At 44.2% G+C, this 20,488-nt stretch overlaps 3 protein-coding genes across 3 annotated transcripts in view; 2 read left to right on the top strand and 1 right to left on the bottom strand.

Annotated features, from left to right (window-relative positions):
* The first annotated feature begins 8 nt into the window (after positions 1–8).
* On the top strand, positions 9–6,243 carry sar1ab (secretion associated, Ras related GTPase 1Ab). The gene is made up of 7 exons (XM_029669124.2): positions 9–408; positions 1,786–1,858; positions 2,105–2,224; positions 2,358–2,423; positions 2,564–2,667; positions 3,948–4,079; positions 4,642–6,243. The coding sequence occupies exons 2-7, from the start codon at positions 1,801–1,803 to the stop codon at positions 4,756–4,758; spliced, it is 597 nt and encodes a 198-aa protein (XP_029524984.1). The 5' UTR covers positions 9–408; positions 1,786–1,800; the 3' UTR covers positions 4,759–6,243.
* Positions 6,244–6,423: 180 nt separating this feature from the next.
* Positions 6,424–9,894, top strand: tysnd1 (trypsin like peroxisomal matrix peptidase 1). Its single transcript, XM_029669122.2, has 5 exons — positions 6,424–7,273; positions 7,402–8,000; positions 8,389–8,519; positions 8,806–8,991; positions 9,299–9,894. The coding sequence occupies exons 1-5, from the start codon at positions 6,791–6,793 to the stop codon at positions 9,499–9,501; spliced, it is 1,602 nt and encodes a 533-aa protein (XP_029524982.1). The 5' UTR covers positions 6,424–6,790; the 3' UTR covers positions 9,502–9,894.
* Positions 9,895–12,487: 2,593 nt separating this feature from the next.
* LOC115134979 (testican-2-like) overlaps positions 12,488–20,488 on the bottom strand; it is a 92,658-nt gene continuing 84,657 nt past the window's right edge. Inside the window, exons 9-10 of the mRNA XM_029669121.2 lie at positions 15,371–15,508; positions 12,488–12,781 (exon numbers count right to left, since the gene is read on the bottom strand). Coding sequence (XP_029524981.1) covers positions 12,645–12,781; positions 15,371–15,508 — 275 coding nt within the window. The 3' untranslated portion in view covers positions 12,488–12,644. The remainder of the gene's footprint in view (positions 12,782–15,370; positions 15,509–20,488) is intronic.

Raw genomic sequence — 20,488 nt, 5'->3', positions numbered from 1 at the left:
CAACTGACATATTATGTAGATGAGGGTTGATTTGGTTACACTTTGCTAGAACAGTCGCATGCTGTACTGATTTTGAAATACACAATACTGCCATCTAGCGGCAATTTTCCATAACAGCGGGCTCTCGAATTATGTAATTCCCTGTATGGTTGTGCGTGCGACTATAAATTCTCATTCGAGATGGCATGTGTATTTTTCTATTTGAAAAATATCAACTGTGTTTTGATTCGAGATTGAGTTCTTTGTCTCAGAATCTAATTACAGAAACGTATGGGATCGTATTTTGACACGTGATCCCCCCCCCTGTTCTTACGCATTTCCGGTGAACTGTCAAATTTCGACCTGTCATCCACGGAGAAAGCCTGGACCAAAAGTAACAGTACGGAGTGTTAGAACCACTGACACAAGGTAAATTGTTGAAATGTTTACCTTCAGTAGTTACATGAAAATCATTATCTAGTAGATATTTGTTTATCATAAAATCAGGCTAGCATGTTTTTAGTTTGATCGTTTGGGAGTGGGCTGTAATAATTGCGAACTATTCAGCCTAGCCTACTCGGTTTGTTGTTTAACTTCATGTTGCTGTTTTAATTCAGCAACTCTGATGCAACTTTTCAGTCACAGACCGAATTGCAATATGGTGTCAACAACAGTATAGCTAGGATACTGTGTAATTAGCCAGTTCCATTGTAACAATTTCAGTTATAATGTATAGCACGTCTTTAGTCAATAAAACTACCAATCTTACTCAATAACCGTGTATTTTATCATAGCTGGGCAGCTATAGGTTAACTCTTGTATTCGTTTTTATAATATTCACACAGCAAGTTAGTAGACACTGTCAAGAAAGTGACAGGTGCTCCATGACAGCCCCGGACGTGTCAAATGTCATCTGTAGCCACAACTTGTTCATAAAAATAGTCTGAGTACTGTGATCAGTTTAGAGGGGTCCAAAAAGTTGGACCTGAAATGACCGAGGACAATCAGACCAGGACCTGACGACAATCAGACCTAGACCCGACCCGATTGACAAAACAAATCATGTTTATCAGCCAAGTTACTCTTCTGGTTAACAAATAGATCTTTATATGTTGGCTAAGCCTTCTATAAGTCAATAAATGAACCTTTATTAGCGTAAAATAAATATGCTATAAGCTATGCAGAGCCGTGGTCGGGTCCACTCAGGTCTATCAGCTGTCATTACATAGACTTGAGACCCGACCCAGACCAGAGGGAAAAGTTGGCATTTTGGACCCTGGGGTTCCCAGGTCAGGTCTCAGGAGACATGAATACCTCTCGATCAGTTAGCCAGCTCCCTGTTAGTGTGAACGGGCTACAGTTTGTGGTAGATGTATTATTTTCCTTCACTTTTCTCGCCTTGGCACAACAACTGGGAGCAGTTTGCACATACCAAAGAGGTAATCCGGGGTTGGGAAAACAAGTTTGAACAATTGAGCTTCAGTATTGGAGGTTAAATAGCCATGACTAGGTCTATTGCGCTGTGTGATTTTCACTACAAAATTGTATTTTATCATGTGTGTGGAGGGTATTCTCTTACTTATTTCATACTCATTCCTTTCAATCTGTTACCCAGATTTTAGCAGAGATGCATATTTAGTTTCCTGAAAAAAAGAACCACCAGACAGCTCAAGACGTGTGCTGAGATATGTACAACAACAAAAATATGCATATTTTTTCGCATAGAATTACTCATAATGATCATGCCTCTAGAATGCAGGAAAAATCTGTTTCAGGTGTTTAAAACCTCTAACCATTCTGTTTCAGGAGAAGATAACAGACATGTCCTTTATATTTAACTGGATCTACAGAGGCCTCAGTGGTGTGCTGCAGTTACTAGGTACAGTTCAAATGTAAACCATTAAATCATTAAAACTAACTACTGGAGAAAAATCAATTACTTACTGAAGATTGAGACTTTATTTCTGAGTGTACCTGTATTTTGACCCTCATGCTCTACCAATAACTGCATTTCATAATATGGTCAGATCAGGTATTCAATCCCATGTCATATTTTCATCAGCATATTTTACTACATTACATCTGGTGGTAAATAAACTGTCTCTATTCTTGTCTCTCCCTCTAGGTTTATATAAGAAGTCTGGGAAACTGGTGTTCCTTGGTTTGGACAATGCTGGGAAAACAACGCTACTGCACATGCTCAGAGATGACCGACTGGGACAGCATGTGCCAACACTACACCCCAGTAAGACATGGAGGATGTTCAGACACCTTGCTCACTTACTTATGGCTGTCTGTTGTTGTCTTAAGTGTGCTCATCGAATGACCCTTATCTGGTGGTTCCTCAGCTAGTCTATTTGTCTGCCTCTGTCCCACAGCATCAGAAGAGCTGACCATTGCTGGGATGACATTCACAACATTTGATCTTGGTGGTCACACACAAGGTACACATTAGAACTCAAACGGTATGCACACTGTGCTTTCTCTAATGGTCAAGTCTTGAAACCTTCAGGTGATACGGAGGCTTAAGTGGCAATGAGAGGTCACCTGTGAACAATGAAACTGCCTTGATTTTCACTCACAGCCAGGAGAATCTGGAAGAATTACCTCCCAGCTATAAACGGTATAGTCTACATGGTGGATTCGGCAGACCATGAGAGACTACAAGAAGCCAAAATTGAACTGGATGTACGTAAGTCATCCCCCCCCCCAAAAAAAAAAAAAAAAACCTTCCACAAAGAATACAAATAGTAGTATTTCAGTTTTTCCCATTTGTTTACACACTAAAACTGGCCCATGAGGCACAATGAACCAAACCTGTAACTCATTTAGCAGAACTATACACCAAATCTGCAATACTACTGGCATGTTTTGCTTTACACTCAGATTGCAATTCTATAACAAACATTTGGCCAAACACAACACACAATTCTCTACCTTTGGCACAATCTTCACAAATAAAATATCTTGTGTGCAAATGAAAAGCAACACTGTTCAACAAGCTACGGTAAATTACCAATTGATCACATTCACTCTTAACATGTGCAAACACTAAATGTTCACTTTGCAATCAGACGTTTTGGTATGGATAAAAAGTCCACAGGTGAGTACTCCTGTGTTTGGAGAATAATGGATGCAAACTTGGCAGAGAGAGGTAGAGGTGGAGGAACACTAAGAACAAGGAGAGTAATATCTGATGAAATTCTGGCGACTGTGGTGGACCATGTGGTCGACCATGGTTTGACCTTGAGAGAGGCTGGGCAGAGAGTGCAGCCCAATCTCAACCATGGTTTGACCTTGAGAGAGACTGGGCAGAGAGTGCAGCGCAATCTCAACCATGGTTTGACCATGAGAGAGGCTGGGCAGAGAGTGCAGCCCAATCTCAACCATGGTTTGACCATGAGAGAGGCTGGGCAGAGAGTGCAGCCCAATCTGAGCCGCTTCACTGTAGCATCCATCATCTGGATCGTTCCAAAATGAGAATAGGTACAGTATGTACTGCAGACATTGGCTCTACTACTTTTACTACTTGACATTAGTACAACATAAAGCACAGTGAAGACTGTCGATTCCAATACACACTAAGGGGAAACAAAGTAAATGTTTAATGTATTACTGTATGTATGAAATTGGGAGAAATACTACTTTGTAACATGTTTATTGTATACTGTTATTGTGTGTGTCTCATTTGTATGCAGAGTTTCATTTTGAGCAGGGAGTACATGAGTTTGATTGCTGTGTTTCATTTTGCAAGATGTCTGTGGGATTTGGAGAAGATGGCTAACTGTTTTGTGGTTAGAGTTTTGTGTACCTGAGATTTAGTTTCAGCAAACTTGTGTGGGAAAAACTGTAAATCAGCAGCCTATCCTACACCCAGTAGATATTGTATGGCTAAATGCTAACCAAAACACCATTGCTTTTCACTGATGAGCGGGGCATTAAACTGGCACTCTACATTCTCTTTCCAGGCGCTGTTAACAGACGACACCATCTCCAACGTGCCTGTACTTATCCTGGGGAATAAGATCGACCGTCCAGAGGCCATCAGTGAAGACGCACTCAGAGGGATGTTCGGGCTCATTGGACACACTACTGGAAAGGTAGGGAGGAGAGCAGGTCGATGTTTGTCACGATTCTTGCCCTGGAGGCAGAACTGAGAGATTTCTGCTAGATGGCCCAGCTGCAAAGTCAACATTGGCAACATAGTAAAAATTCATGAAAAAAAAAGTGCTTTCTAGTCTTAATTTAAGGTTAGGATTAGGTTTGATATCTTTGTGGCTGTGATAGCTAGTGATGACTCTGCAGAGCTGCCTCCAGATCAAGATTCATTACAATAAATGCCAACCTGCAGGAGGAGAGAGGCTTACTGTTAAATGCACCCCACATGGTTTACCCTCTAAAGCAGCAGCCTCCAGAGAAACTGACATCTGATGAAACCAATTCAAGGTGGTGGCCTACAGAGATAGGCAGAGGGGTCTAGTCTTGACAATGACTAGATTGGGATGACAAATGTATATTTAAAGTACAGTTAGCATCCACTTAATTATGGTAGTTTATTATGCTAACTCTGTAGTCTCGCCTTCACTGCAACACAAAGGAAATGGTTGGAATGGAGGTTCATCTTTACATGTCTCTTCTGTCTGCGTGTGTATCTCTGTTCAGGGTAATGTGTCACTGAAGGAGCTGAACCTGAGGCCCATGGAGATCTTCATGTGCAGTGTTCTGAAGAGACAGGGATATGGAGATGGTTTCCGCTGGCTCTCACAGTACATTGACTGATCTATATATCACTCCCATCTTATCTCTCTTTTGCCTAATTCACACGATAGAGCTAACCTGAACCTTACTGGGTGGGCTTCATCATTTGTTTTCTAATTGTCCTTTCCAGCATGGTTCCAGTAACTATGATCGATGTGTAATGCAGGCCAGCATGGCTCAATAGTGTGAAAAGGAAGAGTATTTGTTTATCAACTGTTTTGTATGCACAAGAGTACAGGCCTCACACATCTATCTACCTGCTGGAAAAGCTATCAACTGCTAGCATTCATTGTAATTTTTGCATTTGAGTATGCCCTCAGTAAGTAAATATATTTCTAAGAAAAATGTACTTTTATTGATAAACTTTCAGTATTTTTTGTTGTAGCCCCAGATAAGCACACCCCATTCAACTCATGGAGGCTTGATGATAAATTGACAAGTTGAATCAATTCTGGTTTGTTTGGGGCTACAATAAAAATATGTGCTGTTGGGGAAACACTGAGCTATTAAAATATTCAGGCCTAGTGATTGTTTGATAACCCTCTAACAGTTGAACCCATTGATAATTGGTCGTCTGAGCCCCATGTAGTGAATTCAAACTTCCTTGTCTAAGCCAAGTATCAACCTGCAAACCCAAGATTTCGTAGTTTACACATTTTGTAGTTTTCAATTATATATTATCGGTTACTTACTGGTGGTGAACATTTAAGGATACCTCATGTCTGTCAAACCATTCTTATTAATATGATTAAGTTAGTTAGGGAATCCCCTCTATGTTCGGCAACGTTACCTCTACACTTATAGGGTAGGACATGCCATCGCTTTGAACCAGTTCCTAACCCCGGTTTATTTTTAAATCGGTGGCATTTGATTACAGAGGAGTGCTTATTGGTGTAACAGTTCCGCGTTTTCTTTTCGCCATTGCTGATGTTGCCTTCCACGTAATATAGGCCTGGGTTCAAATAGTATTAGAAATATTTCAAACACTTTGTACTTCTGGGACTTTTCTGTTGGTTCCATTGCAACAGACAAGCTCAATCAAGCACAGCTGGAATATTTTACCAATGAGGACAAAGTTGTCAAATGAATGTTTTTGATCGATCAATTCAAGTTGAATCACTACCAACTGATGCCATGAATGTGACTACAAGTGCATTATCACTTTTTATTTATTAATGCTTGTTTGTAATACAAAGGTGCAGTATTTTGTAATACCAGGGTTTTTATTACAACCACGTTGTCAATCACAGACAATGTATGTCATTTCAACGACCAGTACCTACCTACTGTATCGATGGTTTTTGTTACTGTAAAATAAGTACTTGGTGATTATTGGCTGCTCATAGCTATAATATGATGGTACTTGTGTGGTACTGAAGAATATAGGCTTTGTAGGAAATACACTATATGTGAGTGCAATAGATAGAGGGTACTTTTTATCCTTTTTGTACATAATGTGAAATGATTCTGCATGCCCTCTTATCAAAATAAATATTTTGGACAATCCATTAGTGATTTTTTTGTTTGTTGCATTTTATGTTCTACAATCCATGATCTATGACACATTTACTGTTGGTTCTCCTTGGACTCCAATGAAACCGGAAACAGCTGGAGAAGCGAAAGCCAATCACGTAACGATTCAAGCTATCATTACGCCCCCTTTTCCTTCTGGTCCAATGAGAGGAGATTCGGAAGTAGCGTGCAGCATCAAGGTCGATCGCATTAATATTGTTTGTGTTAAATTAGTAATCATATATATTTTGCCTGTTGGATGATAGGATATGATCGATATTTCTGGATGTCATTCTGCAACGCCATCAGCATCATAAGGGTTTTGAATATGTTGTCGTACTTTTAAACTCACTTTTTCCTGGTAGGTGGAAGTCGATTAGCTTCATTGGCACAAAGTTCATGTTAGCTAGTTAGCCAGGGGGTGTATTTATTACGCCTATTCTTTTGCAAAACGTTTCTTAAACGGAACGACACGGGGAGGGATCTACCTGCATCTGACCAATATAAACTCTCGTTTTACACCCCAGCTACTGACAACGAAATGGAGTCGACTGAAAAAATGTGTTGCGTGGTCACGGTGTCTGAGTCTTTTTCTGATCAGAAACCTGTAAGCTGTAGTGGAGTCATCCTGAACTCACAAACTAGTCTCGTGCTCTGCAATGGTCTTATCTTTTCTCGCTTTATGAATGACAAGGACGCTTTCTCTTCAGATCACCGGGTCTTGCTACCAGACAGTTTCAGTGGAAAACTGAAAATTAGCCTAAACATCCATGAACAGCGATATTTGGACATAAACCAATGCGCATACCAGTCATGCACCGTCGCGGAGAGCAACAGCACCTCGCGGCATCAACACCAAGCGACAGCACAGCTGCTGATGCTCGCTAACTGTTTGGAGTTCAAGAGTGCTTTCGAGAAGATCTTCAAAGAGTCTGATAAGTGGAGTTTTTACGGTGGGGAGGAGGATGATGATGCAGAGATGGTTAGGGATTCAGAGTTTCTGAGCTGGTTTGCTGTACTCAAGGTACCAGACAGTTGGAATGTGTAACCTGCTTGTAGTAATGTGTTTTCTTTACAGTATTTTAATTGTTACCATTTAATGCTGATAGTCTAATGATCTGTATTTTGTCTTTTCATACAACAACAACAAAGGTACCAGCCTTGGCCAAAGCATCAAACGTCAACTTTGGAACCATACCATGGGCGACCAGCTCCACTCTCCGGAAAGGATGCGCGGTCCTCGCCTGCGGCTCTCCCTTCGGCGCCTTCTGTCCCGATCTCTTCATGGGCACACTAAGCAAGGGTATCATCAGTAACCTGTCCGGGGAAGGTAACGCTCTCATTCTCACTGATGCCCGCTGCCTGCCCGGTACAGAGGGAGGGGGGCTTTTTGTGCCCCACGGAGACCAACCGCTCCTCGTCGGTTTGATCGTGTCCCCCTTGTGCTGGAAAGCCAGCGAGTGGATTGGGCTGACGCTTGTGTGCTCGCTCCAGATGATTCTGAGGAACATCACACAGTGTGTGAATATTCGCAATTCACACCAAGAGATCCACCACATGCAGGAGCCCACAGACTTCTTTCTAGCCTTACAGAGTGAAACTGAAACTCAGACGTACCCCACAGTGGCCTTAGTAGACGCTGGACAATTCTGGGGCTCTGGGGTTCTGGTTAGTCCGCGGTTGGTGGTCACCTGTCGACATGTTGTCAATGGAAAACCTGTTGTCACCTTGAGATTCAACACCAATGACAGGTAAGATTCAACACCAATGACAGGGACCATGCTGCCATTTTACTCACCTGACCTATCTGCATCTCGCATAACATTCAGTGATTTTGAAGATTCAACACCAATAATGGTTACTATTCTGTATGCATCTCATAGGAAGTTCATTCATGCTGAAGCTTCATGTATGCAAGTGTAGTGCAACCTCTGCCAAGAGGTCATGTCCTTCATGGTACGGGAGATACAGGGTTGATGGTTCAAGTTTCACTTAAGCTGGTTTCCAAGAGAAATCCAGGGCAAACATAAAAAAGTAACATTTGTTCCATACCAGCATGAAGATGAAAGTAGTCCACACAACATTATCCAGATCAAAGTGAAGGATCTGTTACTTACGTTCCTTTCTTCCTCCCCATAGGTTTCATGCCGTGGTGAGTGATGTCCTGTACTCCACCAAGGCATCATCTCCCTATGATGTAGCCGTGGTGCAGCTAAGACACCTTCCCCCGGAGGTAGTCGTGTCACGCTTGGCCACATCGTTTACACCAGGTAGACATGATGTCACTGTCACATTGACTCCACTATGTGTACTCTTTCCTTCTTCACAAGAGGACAGCCAGTGGAGGATGGGCCTTTCCTCTGAGTCTGGTTCTTCTAAAACTGCCTGAAAGGAGGAAACCTTATCTTGTCATTGTGCTTCTGATTGGTCTACTAAGCCGGGTTACTGTAAAAAATCGTTGATGTAAAAAGGGCTTTATAAACTAAATGTGATTGAGATATTGAAATAATCTCGAAGGTGATAGGGTTTGAGATGTCTCCTCGTGTCGGTCCGTAGGTGAGGACGTGGTGGTGGTGGGTTACGGAGCTTTCGGCCAGCGTTGTGGTCCCTCTCTGACCAGTGGCATCCTGTCCAGGGCCATCGGCTGTCATGGCCAGGCTGTCATGCTGCAGACAACCGCTGCAGTGCAGGCAGGGGCCAGCGGAGGAGCTGTGGTGCGGGCAGGATCAGGAGAGCTGCTAGGTAAGCCATGGATGGAGTTAGTCAACCCTACTCTTGCAAAACTACTGGGTTTGTAGGCTTTAGTTCCAGCCCTGCTCTAAAACACCTGATTCAGGGTCAAGGCCCTGATGAACAGCTGTGGCTGGAACAGAAGCCTGCAACTGCAGATTTTGAAAGAGTGATACTGTTTTTAAACAGTGGGGGGCACTGTTTGACCATAGAAAATATGACAGGACAGCCATTCATTAACAGTACTGTGTCTAATGCCACATTTCAGACCCTCTCTCTAACCCAAACCTCATGGCTGATTGTCCTTATTGTATTCCAGGTCTGGTTTCCAGTAACACCAGAGACTTTTCTGCCAAGGTAACCTACCCTCACCTGAACTTCAGTGTCCCAATGACTGTCTTGGAACCGTTGCTACGGCGATACGCCCAGAAGGGCGACATTGGTGTGTTCCGGGACTTGGATACGACCGATGAGGGAGTCAGGAGGGTGTGGAGGCTACAGACTGCTCAGAGTAAACTGTGACTAATTACACACACAGAGTACTTACAAAGACTAACTTCTGTCAGGCAATAACTTTCTCACTTTTCTATGACCTTTTAAGGTTCTACTAATATCAGAACGTTTATCTACAGTCACGTCATTTCTTAGGCTTGCTAACACCAGCCTTTCTAAGTCCTTGACCGTGAGTCGCAGCTCGCGTGTCACCCAGACTAGTCTCTCCTCAATGTTACAATACCACCATAACATGATTACCACGAGTGGACCAGAGCTGACTAACGTTCTTTGAAGTACTGGTATTTGAAATGGGTTGATTTTAGTACATACATGATTCATTCATACTACTGTCTGAGCCACTGAAACTGTCTTCTTGTGTAACAGATTGTTCTCAGACAATAAAGATCTTATATGATAGGATTGATAATGACCCATCTTGTTTTCCCCCAATGTCATACACACAGGTACTTATCTTATAAAACGAGCTATAGTGAGACTTCACAGCTTTAGATACTATCTCTACAGATGAGTACCGAACACATTCAGCATTTTCCTCCATGTCATCTCTGTTTTCATACGGTACCCATCTCAAGGATAAATTCCTACTATTACAGTAAAGCATTCAAATTAAAACCATTGCATGGATCCCCTTAATAATTGTCCGATTTACAGCTGGGGAAGTTGCTCCCGGCCGGGCGGAGAAATCTGATGTTGCACAGACTGATTGGTCCCTTTGGGTAGCTCAGAGGAAAAAGCTGCCAAGACCCCTTTTCACACATCTGTTATTCTCTCCCTTGCACTCAGAGAGAGGAGCTTATAGATGTCAGACCTGGGTTCAAGTACTATTTGAAATAATTGCAAACACTTAGGCTGGGCTTTATTGAGCTTCCCCGATGCAGTGAACAAATATAGTTCATCTGGCACACAAGGTAGGCTGGAGCAAACATTCAACGTTTTTGAAAGATTTCAAATAGTATTTGAACCTGTTGTAGACGCTTTGAGGTCACACTTTATTAGGGCCTACTAGTCCTACGACAACAAAGTGCCACGGTTGTTTGCTAGCCTCCTATATATGTAAGCCTCAGAAGCTGCAGAAAAAGGTTAGGAGGAATGGAAGTGAACTGAACTGCTGGACAACAGTCCAGAGTGGACAAAAGACCAAGGAGAGGATAATCGCTCGTCGACAGATTCACGTGTAAACGGCGAGAATGGGAAGTGACAACTTCGCAAGAATTTTACTTCTGGGAAACCAAGATTAAGGAGAAGACAGTATGACAGAGGAGTATGGTGGCCTGGTAAGGCCACGTAGAACCAATTTATTTTATTATTAAACAATGTTGATCCACAGATGACACAATGGACACTTGTCAATCAAGCAGTACTGTCTGCCAGTATCTCAAGGCATTAGCAATACAGGAATAATAATAATAATAGTCGCAAATCTGTCTTCAGACACACTTATTCACATTTAGGAGTGTAGAGTGAGAAACTTTATTTTACTAGACTTGATGAGACAGAGAACTACTGTCACAGATGAGCTGAAGCATACGGGATGGAATGGGGATAGTTAAATTATGCAATAGAAATACAATGAGTATAAAGTGGATTCCTCTACTCCCCTTCTGCACTAATTTGAAAGCACTGGGTTGGTGAAAACAGTAAGCAAAAGCCGAAGGAAATGGACTTTTATCTGTCCAGTTCTTTCATATCAGTGCAGAGAAAGAAGGAAATTAAGGATAGGAACCAATGGTAGGAAGCCACTTTTGACTAATTGAGAAGCACCCAAAAGCATCTCCAGTTCCTAACATGAGCACATAACCTCCAGCTGCTTCCTGCCTTTAACTTTAAATGTTCAGCTGCTAAAAACTTCTCCAGGAGAAAGTTGTCTTGCACATACAACAGAAAAAATAAAGATATTCACAAGAATTTAGGACACATCTCCTGACTGGTCAGACCACAGTTTCTAGTTTGATATCCCACATCGTCACCCCTCCTCTTCTCCAACCCCCCACTGTCCCACCCTCCTCTCCAATTCCCCACCATCCCCACTCCTCTCCAACCCCTCACCGTCCCCACCCTCCTCTCCAATTCCCCACCATCCCCACTCCTCTCCAACCCCTCACCGTCCCCACCCTCCTCTCCAACCCCCCACCGTCCCCACCCTCCCAACCCCCAACCCCCTCACCACCCCCTCCTCTCCAACCCTCACCATCCCCACCTCCTCCTCTTCAACCCCCACCATCCCCACCGTCCCCTCTCCAACCCCCCACCGTCTCCTCTCCAACCCCCACCGTCCCCACCTCCTCCCCTTCAACCCCCCACCGTCTCCTCTCCAACCCCTACCACCCCCTCCTCTCCAACCCCCTACCACCCTCTCCCACCCCCACCGTCCCCACCTCCTCTCCAACCCCCACTCTCCTGTCTAACCCCCGTCCCCACCTCCTCCCCTCCAACTACCCAACCACCTACCGCACCCACCCCGCTTCTCCAACCCCCACATCCCTCTTCTCCCACCGCCCCCCCTCTTCTCCAACCCCCCACCCCTCCTCTTCTCCCACCCCCCCACATCCCTCTTCTCCCACCGCACCACCCTCCCTCTTCTCCAACCCCCCACCCCTCCTCTTCTCCCAACCCCCACATCCCTCTTCTCCCACCGCACCACCCCCTCTTATCCAACCCCCCACCCCTCTTCTCCCAACCCCCACATCCCTCTTCTCCCACCGCACCCCCCCTCTTCTCCAACCCCCCCACCCCTCCTCTTCTCCAACCCCCACATCCCTCTTCTCCCACCGCCCAACCCCCCACCCCTCCTCTTCTCCAACCCCCCACATCCCTCTTTTCCCACCGCCCCACCCCTCCTCTTCTCCAACCCCCCACCGCCCCACACCTCATCTTCTCCAACCCCCCACCCCACCCCACACCCCTCTTCTTCAACCCCACACCCCTCTTCTCCACCGCCCCACCCCTCTTCTCCAACCCCCACCGCCCCCACCCCTCTTCTCCAACCCCCCACCCCACAATTTTTTCAATTGTGTCCATCTCTTCAGGTTTCCAGGATCATTATTTGTGTGTGTGTGTGTGTGTGTGTGTGTGTGTGTGTGTGAGAGAGAGAGAGAGAAGTTAAGATGCTCCGGTAGTAATGTTGGACTAGCTAGACTTCATTGTTTTCTTCACCAAATATATCCTTCATCATCTGCCTCTCCCACCTCTCCTTCCTCCTCCTCTGCATTCTCCTCCGCTTCTTTATCTTCCTCATCCTCCCATCCGACCCCACTGCCAAAATCACCTGAATATGCCACCGCCTCATCTGGAGAAGAGTAAGAGAGAGAGAGAGAGGTGAACTAAAGGGCATGTGTTTGACGTTGTCTGTGTTTTAATGGCTGTTTCTGAACCCTGCCGCAGGAACCATTCTAAATCAGCAGCAGGTTCCGTCCAGCCAGACAACCATTTTATCTTGAAATACTTTCCTCACAGCGACAAGCGGTTCTTTAGAGTGCAAATAATCCCTGACTTGAATGTGGCACTGCATATACTCACTTCTTAATCCCCACTGATGCATATCAAAGTAGTGACTTATATGACTTATTCATTTTCATAATTTAGCAGATGCTCTTATCCAGAGCGACTTACAGGAGCAATTGAGGATAAGTGCCTTGCTCAAGGGCACATCAACCAATTTTTCAGCTAGTCGGCTTGGGGATTCAAACCAGTGACCTTTCGGCTACTGGCCCAACGCTCTTAACCACTAGGCTACCTGCATCCCCAATTAGCCATTATGTAGTACAATAGAGAAATCATGCACAAAGTAGCGGAATATCATCTGCAGGCAGCAAGAGTGCGCAGCTCACAACTGGTTTTGGCATGGAGCAGCTCACAACTGGTTTTGGCATGGAGCAGCTCACAACTGGTTTTGGCATGGAGCAGCTCACAACTGGTTTTGGCATGGAGCAGCTCACAACTGGTTTTGGCATGGAGCAGCTCACAGAAGAACTCATCGGTAGCCGGGAAAGACGTTTCAACTTATGATATCTACCAGTAAATGCTAACTATATTTTTTTAATTTAACTTGGCAAGTCAGTTAATTAAGAACAAATTCTTATTTACAATGACGTCCTACCCCGGCCAAACCTGGACGACGCTGGGCCAATTGTGCACCGCCCTATGGGACTTCCAATCACGGACGGATGTGATACGGCTTGGATTTGAACCAGGGACTGTAGTGACGCCTCTTGCACTGAGATGCTGCGCCACTCGGGAGTCTCAGGCAATAATGGGTATGCAAACCAGGTATTGAAAAGGTTTGGTCCGAAGTCTTGGTTAGGAGGCTATTTGTGATGTGCAATTAAGCCATCAGGGGCGTAAGGATGAGTGGGCCTGGGTGGACACAGGCCCACCCACCGAGGAGCCAGGCCCTTCCAGGCCCACCCAATCAGATTGAGCAAAAACAAAAAAATTATACATTATTATTACAAAAAACACAGTTCCACTCACCAGATGATAATTTGAAACAACCCTTTCCTGCAGTCAATTAACAAAAGTGCCCTCTTTGGCCTCATGGGTGGAATGTTATTAATATTATTTCATAATTAATACATATATATATATTTTAAACAGATGAAAATCCAGTGTTTCTATGTCAAACAGTTTTGTTATATTTCAGTCTTCTGTGATGTATATAAAGTGTAATATTGGGATGCAAACTAAAAATGGAATACATTTCAACTCTATATCTGACATGGTACAGGTGTCTTATTTGATTAAGTCCATAACCATGTGTGTGAGGTGGATACTTTAGTTTCAAAGTAGATTTGTTTAAGACTACCAAGAACTACACTGTGTGAGCCTGATTTAGCCCACTGCAGTAAAAGGTTAACTTCTTGTTGAAAGTTATTCTTGAAAAGGGAGAAGCTAACAAATTAGCAACAACATCCTCTTCAATAACATCTGCTGCAGCCGCTGTAAACTAGCCTACAACAAAAGATAGCTAGATAGACCGTGGGAGAACTACTGCGACTGTTGGCTTTTGAGAAGGCAGAAGTTTCCATATGTTTTTTTGTAAAAACAGTCCCACCCATTACAAGTCTAAATTGGTTTATTCCACTGTCACTCAAATGTTGCTCTTCAACAGTTGAATGACAATTGCCTTCTATCTATCTATCTGATGGCCTAACCAATGGCTGACTTAGCTAGCTAGATTTATCTCCCCAGAGAAGACCAAAGAAAAATCCTGATTGGATCTTTTTTCTTTTCAGTTATAACCCTTTCCAACAAAAAACAAGGGATTAAATCAGAACATCATTGAAAATAATAATGCCATAAAAATGATCATTGTTATTATTATTATTGTATAAATCCTTAGCTTTCTCTGAAGGCATAGATGGTCCTCATAGTTCCCCACTGTGTTTGGGTTAGTAATAGTGGCTCTATTTTCCCTCAGCATGAATTTTTTCACCATTCTGAAATGTCTAAAGAATCCAGATGTTGTTCTGAAATATGAACACAGAAATACTGGACATTTTGAACTCTTATTATGGTGGTGATTTTACAAAATGACAATCATGGTCTTCAATTGGACTCGCATTTTTCTGGTCTCGGTCTTGATTCAGTTTCAGACCCCTTGTCCCCCTCCCAGTCTTGGTCTTGCCCCAGACTCGGTCTCGCTTTAGGTGATCTCGAACACAACACTGCGAATTACTGTAAGTCGTTCTGGAAAAGAGCGTCTGCTAAATTACTCAAATGTAAAAATAAAATTAAAATGTATGTGTTGGAGTACAGACTGTGTGGGTATCAATACTGATTGTGTGTGGTGGTCTGTAGCCTACTAAGTATGTGAGTTGTGTTCTATACTGAGTGTGTGCCAGGGGGTTTCAGAAATTGAAGCCTGATTGTCTCTTACCACAGTCGGGGTTGCCATGGATTCTGGAACTGGCTAGTTCCCCTCCCTGTTGGTCGACACACCAGCATTCTCCCCTGGCCTGATCACACTGCAGCTTCCTGTAGTATCCATCCTCATTACAGCTAGGGATAAACAAGCCTGACACACACAAAGAGGATTTTACATATGGAGGCACACATGTTTTTAGATAGAATACATATATCAAATCAAATGTTATTTGTCACATTTGCCGAATACAACAGGTGTAGGTAGACCTTACCGTGAAATGTTTACTTACAAGCCCTTAACCAGTTCAACAAATATTTACTAAATAAACTAAAGTAACAAAATAAAATAACAATAACAAGGCTATATACAGGGGGTACCGAGTCAATGTGCGGGGGTACAGGTTGTTGTTTGTGATGTTAAATTATCATAGCCTACTATGTTACAGTTAAAATAATTTGTGTTTGTATTACAGACTATTAATTATCCTATGGTTTGATTAATTTAAGAAAACATTTAGTGGTTTGTATTAGAAGATAGGGAAAAAAGCTAATTGTCACATGACTGTAGAAAGGAACTGCAGTTTTGGATCTTGATAGTCAAACAATAGACCTGCAAATCACTGGGATGGTAATAACCCCAAGATGTTGTACAAATAGAGCACCCTTTTCCACAGCAGTCATTCCTTTCTGAGGAGGTCCCCAAGAAGGAGCTACAATGGAACCCAAGTTGGGCCTCTGTGCTTGGAAACAGAATCCTGGTGCATGGGGGCTACACTTACAGAAAAGAACGAGATATGGCTAACAAATCTTTCTGTAAAGGTACAGAGTACAGTTCGTACTCGTGCTGTCCTCACTGTTGGGAGACCACAACCACATCCCGGACGGAAAGCAGATAGCAGTCCGACATGTACTGAACAACATGAAGAAGAGGAGTTTGGAGACCATGGAAAGCACACTGCACGTTTTGGAGTCTGCTACACCGGCCATGTCAGATGCTGTCAGGCATTATTTACCCTCAGAATATAACTTAAAAATCAGTATACAGAGGCACAGGAAAAAGAAGACAAGCAGACGCAGGTTCCGGCTACAGTCCCTGGGAACCATGACACGGCAGCTGGTGGTGACCAGGTTGGACCTGCAACTCTCCCCAATCCTGTCACTCCTGAAGTGGATCCAGTCATCCCTCACATGAGGAGCACGACGGGGGGGAGGCCCGGCAACCCTCTCCAACCTGGTCATACCTGAGATCTACCATACTACGCATTGTGGAGAGCTGTTTCTTCAGCACGACAGTGGGCCAGACCCAGACAGGATTTGGATCTTCACAACCAAAGACAACTTGGAATTCCTGTGTGACTGTGAGCACTGGTTTGCCAATGGAACATTCAAGAAGGTTCCACCTTCATTCCAGCAGGTGTACACCATCCACGGGATGCTCACATATTCACGGGATATGCGACAGGAGGCTGTGCTTGTAGCAGCCATTAGTATGCTGCCCGATAAGTCTGAGGTAGGCCTAGGGATAATCATTTACGAGCATATTAATGTTGTTTTAAAGGGATAGTTCACTCTTCAGAAGTTGAGCTTATTTTTTACTTCCCTGTGCTGTGGATATTTCCTCCCAACAGTTTTTACAATTTGTGTTAGCTAGTTATTTAGGAAGGTCCAGAATGAGAATACGAATCTGGCTAGCATTTTTGGAGAACGTAGCAATGCTAGTGGAAAACGGTCATTTCAGTGAGTGATGCATTCAAAAGCATAAATTAAGTTCATTTAAAAAAAAAATGCAATCTAACAGCCTACCATTTTATTTTTTTGTGTGGACATACAGTTGTGCGTTCCAGGCACTGAAGAAATTGAACCCGGATCTGAAGCCAGAATCCGTCATGACTGACTTCGAGCCAGCAGCTCCCGTGAAGGCCTTCAAGAAGGTGTCCCGGAGGTCCACAACCGGGGTTGCTTCTTCCATCTGGGACCACACTTCAGACGGCAACTGTCCCGCCGTCCTGAGGTGGCATCAAAGTACCTCAGGGACCCCGACTTTGCCCTCAAGATGCTCCACAAGCTCGCATTTGTCCCGTCCTCTGATGTGGTGAGATGTTTAAAGGAGATGGAGGAAACTCTGGTCTTTCAAGACCCAGTGGCTGACTTCGAGGACACATGGATTGGGCGCCCGTTGGGAAAGGGTCAAAGAAGCCGAAGAAGAGCACTGGAATATTGCAACAAGGTTGATGACAACAGCAAATGGGTGTCTAACATGTTTCTATCTTTTGATTACAGAAATGTGGAACTACTACGATACTGTCCTGAAGGACATGGGGAAGACCAATAACGTCACAAAGGGCTGGTTGGTGTCAGTCGTTTGTGGGGCGTCTTACCGATACCACAGTGACACAAACCACAATTTGCCAGTTCCTCGACGCCTTGCAACTACAACAGCATAGGAAGTCACTACAGAGGGAGCAGGAACTCGCTAGTGTTCTATAGGCACGGACGTTGCCCCGCGTGCGCAGCCGCCAGCAAGAGTTGATGCGACTCGTGGAGGACTTCCAGAATAAACCACTTTAGGAGTATCTGAGAGGCATCGCCACCTTCAACAACACTGGAAAATGTCTGCTATGCAACACATATGAGAACAGAGAGTACGTCTGAACTGTCACACCTCACCATAGCACTGCCCAGGTTCTTACGGCATTGTTAATTCAGGTCCTTTTTTGTTGTTATTTGCCTTCTTTATGCTTATTATTTTATATCATTTTGTTGGAGAACCATGCTATTTGTGAATTATGGTTTTGCTTCATTCATTCTTTTGAGTCAAGAGATACATATCATATAAAAAGCATTTGAATTGATGATGTGTTTAGGTTATCATATATACTTAATTGGACTTACATAAGCCAGTAAGCTATACGTTCTGGCCAACCATCATACCTAATCACGGTCAGTGTAAGCTATACGTTCTGGCCAACCATCATACCACGGTAATCAACCATCATACCTAATCACGGTCAGTGTAAGCTATAACCATCATACCTAATCACGTTCTGGCCAACCATCATACCTAATCACGGTCAGTGTAAGCTATACTGGCCAACCATCATACCTCTGTGCCAACCATCATACCTAATCACGGTCAGTGTAAGCTATACGTTCTGGCCAACCATCATACCTAATCACGGTCAGTGTAAGCTATACGTTCTGGCCAACCATCATACCTAATCACGGTCAGTGTAAGCTATACGTTCTGGCCAACCATCATACCTAATCACGGTCAGTGTAAGCTATACGTTCTGGCCAACCATCATACCTAATCACGGTCAGTGTAAGTGTCGTACAGCTTAAATGATACTGTATGTATGCAGCATTTGTTTTCTGCAGACAATTTCAAATGTCATAAGCCATGAATACAAAATCCATTTATTGAGAAGGTATAGGAGAGGGGAATAACTGTGTAGACAGCACCATAGAAATAGAATGGCAATGTAATTCTAATATTCTATGGTCAGCATACTACTGCTGCACCAAGGGGCTACTGCTGCACCAAGGGGCTACTGCTGCACCAAGGGGCTGCTGCTGCACCAAGGGGCTGCTGCTGCACCAAGGAGCTGCTGCTGCACCAAGGAGCTGCTGCTGCACCAAGGGGCTACTGCTGCACCAAGGGGCTACTGCTGCACCAAGGAGCTGCTGCTGCACCAAGGAGCTGCTGCTGCACCAAGGGCTGCTGCTGCACCAAGGAGCTGCTGCTGCACCAAGGGGCTACTGCTGCACCAAGGGGCTACTGCTGCACCAAGGAGCTGCTGCTGCACCAAGGGGCTACTGCTGCACCAAGGGGCTACTGCTGCACCAAGGGGCTGCTGCTGCACCAAGGGGCTGCTGCTGCACCAAGGGGCTGCTGCTGCACCAAGGGGCTACTGCTGCACCAAGGGGCTACTGCTGCACCAAGGGGCTACTGCTGCACCAAGGAGCTGCTGCTGCACCAAGGAGCTGCTGCTGCACCAAGGGGCTACTGCTGCACCAAGGGGCTACTGCTGCACCAAGGGCTGCTGCTGCACCAAGGGGCTACTGCTGCACCAAGGGGCTACTGCTGCACCAAGGAGCTGCTGCTGCACCACGGGGCTGGCTAATAACTAGAGAACAAGGACACACATGCTATGAATTTGGACTAGTTCACCTTTACAAGGTTACGGAGATTTTAGCCCTGACACCTTAGAATATATCAGCATCTATCTGTAGGCTATTATAATATAAGATACGCTACTGATGATCAGAAAAGGGATGAAATCGGGATAGAATGTCATAGGACTTCTATATCTAAGTACATGCAGAATAAGGTGAAAAATATATGTTAACCCTTTACACTCGTACCTGTATACTGGTTGAAAATGGCAGATTTGGGCACTAATAATCTCCTAAATTGGATTTTGAAAGATGAGATGTTGAGGATTATAATAAATACAGCTATGATGTCATACAAACAAGCCAAACACCCGTGAGTCCAAATGTGTACTTCACATTCTATATCATAAAACTCATGTGATATACAGTGTCAACGTTTATGATCACTATGTTTGATGTACAGTTACAAGATGACATAGCTTCATACCCTGGGTTGTTCAACAGAATGAGCCTGTTTGTCTGTTGTGAAGAACATTTTCCACCGACGACGCATCTGAATGCTCTCATGACATTCTATGTGCACCAAAATTACAATCTGCTTCTCTGAATTGCCTTGTGAAAGCAATAGAACAAGCTTTCATGCGCACCTGACCCAGATTGCCTTGTGAAAGCAATAGAACAAGCTTTCATGCCCACCTGACCCAGATTGCCTTGTGAAAGCAATAGAACAAGCTTTCATGCCCACCTGACCCAGATTGCCTTGTGAAAGCAATAGAACAAGCTTTCACGCCCACCTGACCCAGATTGCCTTGTGAAAGCAATAGAACAAGCTTTCACGCCCACCTGACCCAGATTGCCTTGTGAAAGCAATAGAACAAGCTTTCACGCCCACCTGACCCAGATTGCCTTGTGAAAGCAATAGAACAAGCTTTCATGCCCACCTGACCCAGATTGCCTTGTGAAAGCAATAGAACCTGACCCAGATTGCCTTGTGAAAGCAATAGAACCTGACCCA

This window comes from Oncorhynchus nerka, linkage group LG10 (assembly GCF_034236695.1).
Source record: "Oncorhynchus nerka isolate Pitt River linkage group LG10, Oner_Uvic_2.0, whole genome shotgun sequence".
NCBI classification, from domain to species: domain Eukaryota; kingdom Metazoa; phylum Chordata; class Actinopteri; order Salmoniformes; family Salmonidae; genus Oncorhynchus; species Oncorhynchus nerka.
The sequence above is the reverse complement of the archived record's forward strand: the minus strand, read 5'-3'. Positions and strand labels throughout refer to the sequence as shown.

Excerpts from the sequence above, each read along its gene's own strand:
- sar1ab (XM_029669124.2), top strand. The coding sequence starts at position 1,801 with ATGTCCTTTATATTTAACTGGATCTACAGAGGCCTCAGTGGTGTGCTG. Across the intron at positions 2,225-2,357 it reads TGTGCCAACACTACACCCCA|CATCAGAAGAGCTGACCATT; the intron begins GTAAGACATGGA and ends TCTGTCCCACAG. Across the intron at positions 2,668-3,947 it reads AAGCCAAAATTGAACTGGAT|GCGCTGTTAACAGACGACAC; the intron begins GTACGTAAGTCA and ends TTCTCTTTCCAG.
- tysnd1 (XM_029669122.2), top strand. The coding sequence starts at position 6,791 with ATGGAGTCGACTGAAAAAATGTGTTGCGTGGTCACGGTGTCTGAGTCT. Across the intron at positions 7,274-7,401 it reads GCTGGTTTGCTGTACTCAAG|GTACCAGCCTTGGCCAAAGC; the intron begins GTACCAGACAGT and ends ACAACAACAAAG. Across the intron at positions 8,001-8,388 it reads AGATTCAACACCAATGACAG|GTTTCATGCCGTGGTGAGTG; the intron begins GTAAGATTCAAC and ends TCCTCCCCATAG.